Source organism: Argopecten irradians, chromosome 2, assembly GCF_041381155.1.
Source record: "Argopecten irradians isolate NY chromosome 2, Ai_NY, whole genome shotgun sequence".
In the NCBI taxonomy this organism is placed as follows: domain Eukaryota; kingdom Metazoa; phylum Mollusca; class Bivalvia; order Pectinida; family Pectinidae; genus Argopecten; species Argopecten irradians.
This window is the reverse complement of record NC_091135.1, coordinates 48,178,025-48,190,556: the sequence shown is the minus strand read 5'-3', so window position 1 is coordinate 48,190,556 and position 12,532 is coordinate 48,178,025. Positions and strand designations below refer to the sequence as shown.

At 32.0% G+C, this 12,532-nt stretch overlaps 1 protein-coding gene across 3 annotated transcripts in view; it reads left to right on the top strand.

The window, feature by feature from the left end:
• The first annotated feature begins 4,054 nt into the window (after positions 1-4,054).
• The window catches only part of LOC138315753 (uncharacterized), a 52,333-nt gene continuing 43,855 nt past the window's right edge, over positions 4,055-12,532 (top strand). The window contains exons 1-2 of one of the 3 annotated variants that reach the window (XR_011207519.1): positions 4,055-4,069; positions 5,881-5,899. Coding sequence is in view for 1 of the 3 variants with exons in the window: in XM_069257003.1 (XP_069113104.1) it covers positions 12,435-12,496 (62 nt within the window). In the remaining 2 variants the exon portion in view is untranslated. Of the gene's footprint in view, positions 4,070-5,880; positions 5,900-6,037; positions 6,062-12,419; positions 12,497-12,532 lie in introns of those variants that run through there. The other 2 variants (XR_011207520.1, XM_069257003.1) reach the window with 2 other exon arrangements.

The following is a 12,532-nucleotide window of genomic DNA, read 5'->3' as shown; positions in this document are numbered from 1 at the left end:
ATCGAATTATAAAAATTAACTTGAATATTTTTTTTATATCGTATTGACATATAACACAAATATCTGAGTGTATTCTTATCATAAGGCGCTTCGCGGTTTATTTAGAGTACACTCAGATGTTTGTGTTACATCTCTAAAACACAGACATAATTCAAGTTAATCTTTCAATGTGTTAGTATGTCGGAAGCTCAGGTTCAGAATGAGCCATATATATCAACACTTTTATTTTAAAAGCTTATATTTCACGCACATACATTTAGGAAAAATGTAATTGTGTACATACGATTGGTCACGGTACACATTTTTCATGTACACATTTTGCTAATTTGCGTGTACGAGGTGTCATGGTACACATTTTTCAGGTACACATTTTTCTAATATCCGTGTACGAGGTGACGGCCGCTGTCGGCCTCGAAAATATGGCATAAATTGTGCATACATGATGTGACAATAGTCGAGTACCTCGTATATGTACTCATATATATCTATATTACTTTTTATAAGTGCATGTATAGTGCAAAATGATTAAGAAAACAGAAAACAACAAAATGATAATAATAAGAAAATACATAAAAACATTGAATATTTCAGTATATATGTATATATACAAAATGAACACAATCAATTATATACTATCTAAATCTCTGATAGTACCAACAAAAATGTACGCAAACTGCATCATCATTTTTGTTATTGGAGTATTTATAGAAACATATATATACAATGTAAGGGAGATACTACTTGTATCTATAAAAGTAACAGAATAAGAGAAGCTTACCGTGTATGTAATGATTTAACAGCATTTATAATCATTTTAGCAGTCTTGTAACTGAAGAAAAATACCAATTCATCTGCTCCTGTTATTAATAGAGAAGGACCCGGCGTGGTTACATGCCTGGCGATCGGTCAATTTTGAACGTGAAAAAAAGTACATTTTTTTCAAATTCATTTGATTTTTTTTTTATCATAATAAATGCATAGAGAAAACATATTTACAATATTATATATAATAATTAGTATTCGATAAAGGTATGTATACAGTAGTTGTTTATATGAATAACATGAGCTTAGGAGAACAAATAATCATGTTAATTATCCTAATAAACGTACATAATTTCTTGAGTGGTTTTTATGTAAGTAGAGTTCATTACTTCATGAAGCTTTATAACATTTGGTCGTAGCCAAAAATATTGATCAATTTACAATTTGTCAAAGTTCTTTGGGTGGATAAGGTACTACATTCCAGTAACTAATGGTATTTATCACCAATTTGCTGACCATTACAATGTGAACAATGGACTTTTTCTTGGAGAGAACACAATATGTTGCCATCGGCCTGGTTGGTTGTACGAAATTGGCACAATGTTATTCTGCCTCTATCATTTAAACAAGGACGTCACATGTGACGTGTAACTTAAAAATCCTTGATCTAAAATATCAAAATTATTTTCAAAATTATTTTTATTTTTAAAATTTGTATAACCTATTGATTTCGAGGAATTATTCACATCACCCTCCCATTTCTGTAAATACTGGTCGTTTAATCTTACTAGCCCGCTGCCGGAGCTGACTATAGTGTTTGTTCCCGTCTGTTTGTCCGGATTTGGTTTCAAGATGATAATTTGAGAACGAATTGATGGGTTATGATCAAACTTCAATGAAATTGAATCGGGGTCAAAAGGTCAACTACAAAGGTCACTGTTACTAAAAAATAGATTGTTTCACAAATTTTCGTTTCCGGACGATATCTTGAGAACACATTCACAGAATTTATTCATATTTCATAAAATGATAGCATAACTAAAAATTTAAATATAATTAATTTTTATCTATTTTAATTTACTATTTAAATCTCTGGCATAACTAAGCAATAACAACTTGCCATATATAAGAAATTGTTATTGACGGCAGGGGACGCGTGTTGCTTGCAACACTTACTACTGTAAGCTTGTTTTGATAACATGTTTTAATCATAATGGATTATAATCAGAAGTAAATTGATTATTCCACAAGTAGCTCATCCAGCACTTGTTAAGTATAGACTTTACAAAACATACATATGTAACCGGCTTATCTTCAAAATGTCTTTATAAAATTACATTAAATTTACTATTTTTAGAATGGGTCAACTGTGAAATTTCAAGTGGGGTTAATACCCAGCTCCCGGTAAACCATACAAATAGGGCTACTGGCTTTTAGTCCAAGTACATGTAATCATTTACAAAATTTCATATGTACACGTTCAGTTACTTTGAGATCAGTAAAACCTCATACTTCACAACCATACAATAAAATTAGTTTAACAATTTTGTCAAACAGATCATATATACACTGGACTGATAATTTGTGTTGTTTACCTTTCTTGATAACATTGCACATGGCACTACTGGTCTTTTTAATGATGTATTTTTTTGCTTCGTTAAAGGAACCAGTGCGACTGAAAATCGTACCTAAATGAGTAATTATTCACACACTCTATCACCTCAATATTTTACACAAAAAATCAACTCATTTATTTCTACGTCCTTTATTGAGCATGATACGTTTATTTTTTACATGTTAAACTTCCAATATTTACAATATTCATTAAAAACATTCAACTGCAATTGCAGATCATCTGGACAGTCTGAGAGAATCAAGGTATCATCAGCATAAGGCAGAATAGATAATGTTGAATAAATATTCAGTTTGTAAATTTTTTCCCCAATTAATCCCACTCAGTAGCGTTTTATTCCAAAGACCTTTTCGCCATACTCTATCTAGGCTTGTTCAAAATCCACAAATATACCATACAATTTACATTTCATTATTTGGCATATAAGACTGTATCATTCAAAGTATCAGCAAATTGAAATGTTAATGAAATTGGGCAATGTGCATCAGACAATAAGGAGTAAAAATCAGAAATTTCAAACTCATCAATATCAACCACACTAGCGTGTTTACAGGTAAGTTTGCCAACACTTTTATCGTTACCGGTTCGACAGTTACATATAAAGATCATTCAATTTATGGAAATCAATTAACCGGTTTTCTAAATTATTCTTTTTGTTCTATACTCTATAAACGTATTATCAAAAACACTAGAAATATGAAAATCAATTCAAACGTGAAATAGACAATCGAGGAATTAATTTGATGATCTATATAAAAAAAAATCAGACATATTCATATTTATAGATATAGACAGATGGTAATATAGATGTACTTGTTTCAGTCTCACATTTTTGCAATAATTTTTGTTGTTGACATTTTGGATTAAATAAAATATAAATACATGTACATTTGTTTATTACTCTACTAATCTACGATATGAAATCCTAGCTGATTCCGTATATATATCTCAATACACCAAGGCATTAACTTCAACGGAGAGTGCAGATTTCAATGATATGGGCAATAACCACAGTCATAAGTAACACAGATATTTATGCTGGACCAGATATTAATTGCCAGTTATCGGACGATAGAGGGGTTGACTGTATAACACAAGCAATTGCAAGTAATGAATTATCTATGTAAATACAATACAGCTTCAACAAAAATAAATCAATAAGCTTTTGTTATTGTCGACGTATTGACTATTTTCTTATTGATTTAAGCATTGAAATCACAATTTTTTTAATTTCATCGGGGTATGAAAGAAATTTTGTTTGCAAACTGTGTGAATCCGCGTAGCGGATTCTCACAAAAGTTTGCAAACAAAATTTATTTCATAACCCGATGATATTAAAAAATAGTGACTTCAATGCTTATAATTAATTTTCCAAGCTACTTTATAAAATGAAATACGTTTACACGTACGATTCCATTGATTTTTTTCCAAGGAATTATTTTTTCCAAATCAATACGCAACGTCAATGTTTCTATTGTGACGTCACGATAACATCGGGTTTCCGCGCCTTTCTCGGATTTTTTTTCCATCATGGAATGAAAAAAATGAATAGGCCAATCAGAAAGCCAGAAACAAAGAGAAAATTAATAATAAGTTGTTATTTATCTGCGCATCTAACCTGCACACGATGGGAATATTGGCGTAATATATGGAATTGAAACACATCATGTACATGTAAGTTGATTATCTCATGTTGTCCATCTAAGTTTTTTTTTATAAAACCAGGAACATATATGTTTCTGATGAAAATAGGCGAAAAAAATGTATAGTTTGATGTGTTTTAATTATTTTATTTATCCTGTTGAACTTATGAAGAGTTTACAATATGCACCATGCACAGAAAGCATATGATGTTAAAAAAAACCCAAAACAAAACATAAAAACCCAGGAAAAATAAGTAGTTTTGTGTAAAAAAATAATCGAATTGAAATAGAACTGTATTTATTTTACACGATGTTTTTTTCTTTTTGTTTTATTCTACATATTTTTCGCACAAAAATGCATTTGTACTATAAAACTCTTACTCTGATCAGTCGGTGTATTTTGTAAGGGTTATCCCCCTTGGTTATCATGACAGATTTATCAGATCAGATCTAGAATGCACGGAAACAAATTGAACTATTAGTTAGTTTAAACATTGTTTTTGAAAACATTCGAATTAATTTGGTTAAACATTCAAGTAAAATTTGACACAAGTTGTAGAACTGAATTAGTAACGCTTCCTTTCATACAAATGTGGAAAGAATTCGAGGAATTGGCATAACCTTCTAATACATATTAAAATGAGTACATCTGATACCCTCGGTCGTTGTATTACATGGAAAGTAATGCATGGTATTATTTATATAGTCTTTAACCAACAGTCGGATGCCCACTGAATCAGTTACAAGCTAATTTGTTTATTAAATTATATTTGAAAAGATATTAAACTATCAAATTTTCGGAAACCAACGGACAAATTCGTAACAGATTTGTCTTTATTATAAATTTAGTTTTAATTTGTATAGATTGAGCAAGCGAATTCCATAGTTTAAGAGTACTTCGAATTATGATGGCTGATTTCATCCATGTCTGCTGACGACAATCAACAGTCCCGACATTAATTTTTACTGTTGAAAGGGAGATAACTCGAGGTTTAATTCAATTCAAATTTATTGCTTCCTTACATCCATACAATGTTTTAATCTACTGTGTGTTATACATTTATCAAGCCAGATTTTCTCAGTTCAGATTATTTTTAAACAAAGAGTACGTGAATATGTTTTTGGAAGAAAAAATGTTGTTTTTTTTGTCTTCCAAAGTTCAATGCACATCTTACGAAACGAGTCCAAAAACCGGATTCATCAGATTGGGTCAGCCCCTTCCGTCTGTTTTTGTTTTACACATGTTTGAATGTATATAATTTACAATATATTTTATATATTATTTACAAATAGGCCTACATAACAACCCCTTCCGTCTATTTTTGTTTTACACATGTTTGTATGTATATAATTTACAATATATTTTATTTATTATTTACAAATAGGCCTACATAACAACCCCTTCCGTCTATTTTTGTTTTACACATGTTTGTATGTATATAATTTACAATATATTTTATTTCTTATTTACAAATAGGCCTACATAACAACCCCTTCCGTCTTGTTTTTGTTTTACACATGTTTGTATGTATATAATTTACAATATATTTTATTTCTTATTTACAAATAGGCCTACATAACAACCCCTTCCGTCTATTTTTGTTTTACACATGTTTGTATGTATATAATTTACAATATATTTTATTTCTTATTTACAAATAGGCCTACATAACAACCCCTTCCGTCTGTTTTTGTTTTACACATGTTTGTATATATATAATTTACAATATATTTTATTTCTTATTTACAAATAGGCCTACATAACAACCCCTTCCGTCTATTTTTGTTTTACACATGTTTGTATGTATATAATTTACAATATATTTTATTTCTTATTTACAGATAGGCCTACATAATCAAGGTATCCACTAAAGGGGATTTTCCTGATTGACAACTTTCTGTTTAAGACTTTAGCAGAACTAGAATTCAAATCGACAAAAAACACAAAATTGTTTTCTCTGTTAAATGTTACGTAAACATATTATAACAGTATCCTACGCCCCTGTTGTGGATATCAGTGAAGGTAAGTGATGTTATAGTAGATAGGTCAGTAGGCCAGAGTTATATCTACTGTTCCAGTGCATCAGACAGGGACGTCTCTTTTATATCGCATGCCGCATGGTACTGTTATGCGTTTTTATAACAAGAGATATAGATCACAGGGACATGAGAATTGGATAAGTCTTTGTGCACTACGTCAAAAACGAGTCTGTTTTAGTCGGTATAGAGTATGTTCAGACCTTATTTATATATATACATATATATATTTTTTTTTTGCGGAAATGTAAGGAAGAGAGGAAGATAAAAATTAATATGGGATGCACAAGAAATACATACAAGGTGATAATCCAGCTAGAGTAGTACAATATTATCTAAATCTCTGATACAATTTACAAATAGTAACACGTGGTCTCAAAAAGTACAGCGGACAGGTCCTTAAAGATGCTCCACCGCCGACGGAGCATAAATGACATTCATCGTTTGAACAATAATTGGTGTTTAATCGTGTTTATATATGCTTGACACAAAAATATAATAAAATAATTCATTTTGCCTTTGGCGCATGCGCAATCAGTATTTCATTCCATATAGGATATAGTGACACGGATTTTTTTCGGGATGCAATTAATTATTTGTTATATTTTTAACTTAAAGTGAAATTGGAAGCTCAAACTTTTCAATGGTGGTAATGGTGTAAAGTAAGTAACCTTTGTAACTGAAGAAAAAGACTAAATCGTTTGCTCCTGTTTTGTATAGTTAAAAAATACCTTTTGTCGGCGGTGGAGCGTCTTTAAAGTGTCGCATTCAAATCGATGTTGCAGGGATAAATTGATTAAATTGATATCATTTGTTTTTCTATAGATATATTGTATAGGTGCATGACAGACACAAATAATGCGTCAGTCGAAAGTTATTTCCGTGACAAAAGTACGAACCTGACGTCAAGTTCCGATTCGTCTGGTACTGTGGTGCAACTAGTACGACAACGATGTTTTGATCCGTTTCCGGTATCGCTTCGATATACGAGTACCGAGTAGGTAGGTTCCAACTTGTAGAGTTTAAAGACATTGTGCATGGTGTTTCAGACCGATATTCAGCTCAAGTGTTAATTAGATATCCTACCTTGTATAAAGATCGTGATTTCACGCAAGGTACTCCTATTTATCATACAATTGTGACACTTACATACAGCTTGATGCGAGTTCCTAGCAAAAACTTCAAGATATTCACAAAATATGACTGAGAAACAAATTATTATGTTCATATGTATCAATCTGATATGCGCTTTGCTATATTTGATTAATAATAAAGAGTGTTTGACCCATTTTTACATCGTTGTGTCAGTCTTTGCGCAACGGTTTTGATCGATGATATTGCGAAAAAGTGTACGGTTTGGAGTTTGATATTGCAACGGTTTGGTATTATTTATAATCCAACCGTAACGTATTAAGCACAGGGATCCGAGAATTAGTTAAGTTACAGTTTATATAATTATGGACCCACCAGAGTACCCATAGACTATTTTTAGGCGTTTTAGGGACCTAGATAAAAAAAATCAGTAAAAATCCTTTTCTACATTAAACACACATAGTACAATGTAGAATAGGAAGCTTACCGATTTTTTATCTAGACCCATAAAACGTCTAAAATGGTCTTTGGGTACTCTGGTGGGTCCACGATTACATTATAATTAATGTACATAAATATATAAACTGTAAATAATTATCAGATCCCTAGCTGTGGCATTAATTACATTTGTCCAGTTCACCTCTAAAATAATAGTTTGCCGCTGTCCACTCGGTCACACTGACCAATGCATATATACTATTATTAATTAGGCACATTTTCATTATACGAGTGAGATGTGGGTACCTGCATCTGATATATACATGATTTCGTATCCTGTGTTAATGCCCATCCTTACAATCAGGGTTGGGGTCAATTACATTGCAATGTAATTAATTACAATTACAATTACTTGTTCAAAACACAATTACAATTACAATTACTCAGTTTTGTAAATGTAATTAATTACAATTACAATTACTTTCAAAAAGTAATTATTTACAATTGCACATTACATTTTCTTAACATGTTTATTTTTAATAACATATACACAATTGTATAGTCATATAATGAAGCATTTATACATATATACCGGGGTATGTCAGTATCAGTAAATTCGGATGGAACATGTGCTTCACATAAACCACAAGTTACAATTGAGTATTGGTAGGGTGTATTAGTTTTACACATACATTTTTATTGGACCTAGGTCCAATAAAAATGTGCATTTAAAACTTCATACACTGATGGTGATAAAATGCAATTCAAAAATATGAATACCTGGTACCGTACCAGGTATTCATATTTTTGAATTGTATTTTATCATCATCAGTGTTTGAAAATTATCATCAGACAGTCTGTTTCTGTCTGGTCGGGATACTTTGCTAGCAACACTAAACAATCTCTCTACTGGAGCTGAAGTGGCTGGTATAGCTAGCTGCTAAGTATTTGCTAGCTAAAATAGACAAATTTGGAAATCTGCAAGAATTATCTTTCCAGAACTTTAATGGGTCACAACATCTCTGTGTGCAATATCCACGAATGTAACCGTAGATGTCTACTTTATTGGGTTTAACACCTGATCATGAGTTGTGTCTCTTTCGTGAGGGTGTAGTGTGAGGGTGTAGTGGGAAGAAAACTGAAAAAAAAATCTTCTGTTTTAATTTTTTTGCCAGGGGGCGGTTGAAGACTAATCTGAGCTACCATCTATATATTTGCCTTCATTAGATATGCTAATTAGGTGATCAACAGGTGTTGTATAAGCAAGACCTTTGTGAGTTGTAATCACAGGCTATATGTGTTCACACCTCACACCTGTATAGTGCCTGAGGGGTAAACTACAGGTAAAACAGGTACAAGTGTAGTGTATACTATGGTCACTGCCTCACATATGTTACTTGTTTAAATTTCTATCTAGCCAAATACATGTCTTACATTAATTAATCTAGTAAATATATATATGTAATTGAAAAGTAATTGAAATGTAATTGCTAATTACACATTTTTAGAATGTAATTAATTACAATTACAATTACATGTAATTGAAATATTTCTTAATTACAAATTACTTTCAATTACTTGAAAAAATGTAATTAATTGCAATTAATTACAATTACATTTTTAATTACCCCAACCCTGCTTACAATGCCTATAGGTCTCTCCAATCCTTTGATGTGGAATTAAGGAGTTTTTACTTTTGAAAACTTTTGAATTAATGAAACTTTTTGTTGCATACCTAAAAAACTATTTTGGGAGAATTTTAACGGCAAAATTTGCTGTAAATATGCCATAGAGTCGGACATCTTTTCCCGCCGTCATCGAATCCTTGCGTAACCACAAGGATCTGAGAATAAGCTACAGTTCATTTCAATATGGACCAACCAAAGAGCCCATAGACCATGTTTACACGTTTGAGGGGTCCAGATAAAAAAGCGGTTAACTCACATTCTACAAAGTACGCAGTTACATGTAGATTTTGGTGTGCTAATAATTGGTCACAAAAACACTGAGTTTTAAAATGCTCCACCGCTGACACACGGTATTTTTTCTCTATCAAATACAGGAGCAGGCGATTTAGTATTTTTCTTCGGTTACAAAAGGTATTTACTTGACACCATTACCTCCAATTAAAAGTTTGAGCTTCTCATTTCACTTCAAGATAAAAATATCAAAAATCTTTTTTTTGCATCCCGAAAAAATTCCGTGGCACTATATCCTATATTGGAATGAAGTACTGATTGCGCATGCACCAAAAGCAAAATAAATCATTTCGTATTATTTTTTGTGTTAATTAGACATATACACGATTAAACACCAATTATAGTTCAAATAATGAGTATCGTTTATGGTCCGTCGGCGGTGGAGCATCTTTAAGTCAGTGTGAGAATTCGTTGGATAACGTTAATGTATTCTTAAAATTGAAAAAGTATATATATCTTTGTATATTTGGTTTATCGGTAGTCAGATACTGTCATTGTTTAATCGGTTGCTCATGACAACACACAAGAAGAAATCGAACCAAGTTTCCCCAAAAATCATCAACTGTTTATCAAATAATATTATTACTCTACACAGACGTATACGAACGCGTTTTATTATTAAACTTTAGCCTTTTTTCTTTATAACTGGAATGACTAGTGATTTTGCCCGTGTAATATTTTGCATGTATCATTATTGTAATTAAGCATTCGTTGTCATATTTTGACATGCATTGGTGTGTGACATAAATTGGTTGTTCTCGCATATCTATCATGGTGCGGATATACGTTAAAACACAGTCATATGATATATATATTTCTATTATGGTGTGCTAATTTAAGTCCTGGTGCGTGAAATTACAATAGCCGATGTATGCAAAAATATGACATGATCAAGGTTACTGAATATCAAGCGCATTACGGGATAAACTAGCATACCCATTTCTAGTCTACTACAAAAATAAGATAGCATTACTTACTTTACTTTAAGCTTTCCTAAGTTGTCTAACCGCGTACACGTATTGTGTCTAATGAATTTAATTCTAATAAAAGTACATTTCCATGTCTTTATCTGAAGGAAAGAAATCCAAACCGTACACTCACTTTTGTTTTTAACTTGTGTCACAACCGTACACTATTGAAATTCAAAACCGTTGCGACACTAGTCTGATATCGAACACAAATTGTTGAATTTCATAAGTATTAATACCAATGGAAACGGGAAAGTCTAAACTATACCTCAATATAAGTCGGCAAATCGAATCTGAACGAAAAAACTAGCTGTGTTTTCTGTCATGTGTGGTATTCAAATGCATTTTTTGAAATATAAGAAAACAAAAATAACATATTTTTTTTGGCTTGGTTGAAACTTAACATACTCCTCAGCAATCACTACATACCATGAATCATGGTATCATCCGCAACACCAGCAAATTAGTGATACAAAGCACAGTATCGTGGTCTTCATGTCGCCGAAGCGATACCGGAAACGGATCAAAATATCGTTGCCGTACTAGTTGCAATGTGATTAGCTACGGATCACAGGGATCTGAGAATGAGTTACAGATTATATAATTATGGACCCGCCGGAGTGCCTAAGAGTATTTTTATACGTTTAAGTGGTCTAGATAAAAAAAACGGTAAAAATCATACTTTACATATAGTACTATATCATACATGTAGTATACAATTGTAGTACTATGTAGATTATGATTTTTACCGTTTTTTTTTATCTTTTTATAACCATAATTTATAAAGACACGATCTATTTCCTGTTGAGGTTGGACATGCAAGTTACATGTTAAGAACGTTAAACAATACATTTTGTCTTTTGATTTTTGTTTCTGTATTTTGCGACGTTAAACATCTTGACAATGGTAATGTCAGTCAATCGATGTCTACATAAATATGTAATGTTTAGTTTGAGCATTTCTCCACTTCATACTATCGTAACAAAATCGATGAAAATGTACTAAATGAATATTGGCCATTGAAATCTTGAATTTTGACATTCATTTTTCTCCCTCCCCTCCCCCCCCCTCCCCCCCAAGATGTTTGTCATAGTGGGGCTTATATCGTCTCAATGACGGCACTTTGTATAGATGTATAGGATGATTTTGAAAGGAAAATTATCGCTCTTTCCAACGGTAGTAACCGTTTTTTTGACGATGTACTAGAAATGTTTTTTTATAGCCGCTAAAGGTAGGCGGGTTAGAAATTTTGATTCTAAGGCTTTCAACCCTTCTCGTATATAGTACCATGTAGAGTATGATTTTTATCGATTTTTTATCTTGACCTCTAATATGTTTAAAAAGTTGGTCCATGATTATATAATATGTAACTAATTCTCAGATCCCTGTGGCCCCGTATTCGTTTGGTGCTCGAAATGGCAAACCTGAAGTCAAGTGATAAGAACAACTTTACAAGCATACTATATCAAAATTCCCTTTCAGTTCTAATCACATGTGGAATTATTTTAGTCCTTGCTTCATTATTGGACATTGTGATGCTCTTTCCCTCGTTCAGATTTCAATATTGTGATTACTAATAGAAACGATTATCCATGCACCTTAACAATATGTTTCATTGATGTTGCCATACTTGACCAAAAGTTATTTTGACTCTTTGTTTTTCATCAAGTATAATTAAAGACTTTATTATTATATATATTCATGAGATTTTTAAATAGTCTTACATTAAACCCTCGCTTCTAAGTGACCCTGTTACCCAGTCTTGCAAAATAACAAGCCCCTGTGGTCTCGGTCATGTAATATCATATAGCTATGCACGGACTCGCGCACGTGCTCCAAACTGGTTAGTATTCTGGCTACTAACCCATGCTCGTGCGTTGTAATGGGTAATACAGTTTACGAGTGGTGGTTGTCCACTTCAGGAGTTGGTGTACATGCACACAGGTATGTGGTTTTTGAGATATTATTCTTTATTTAACA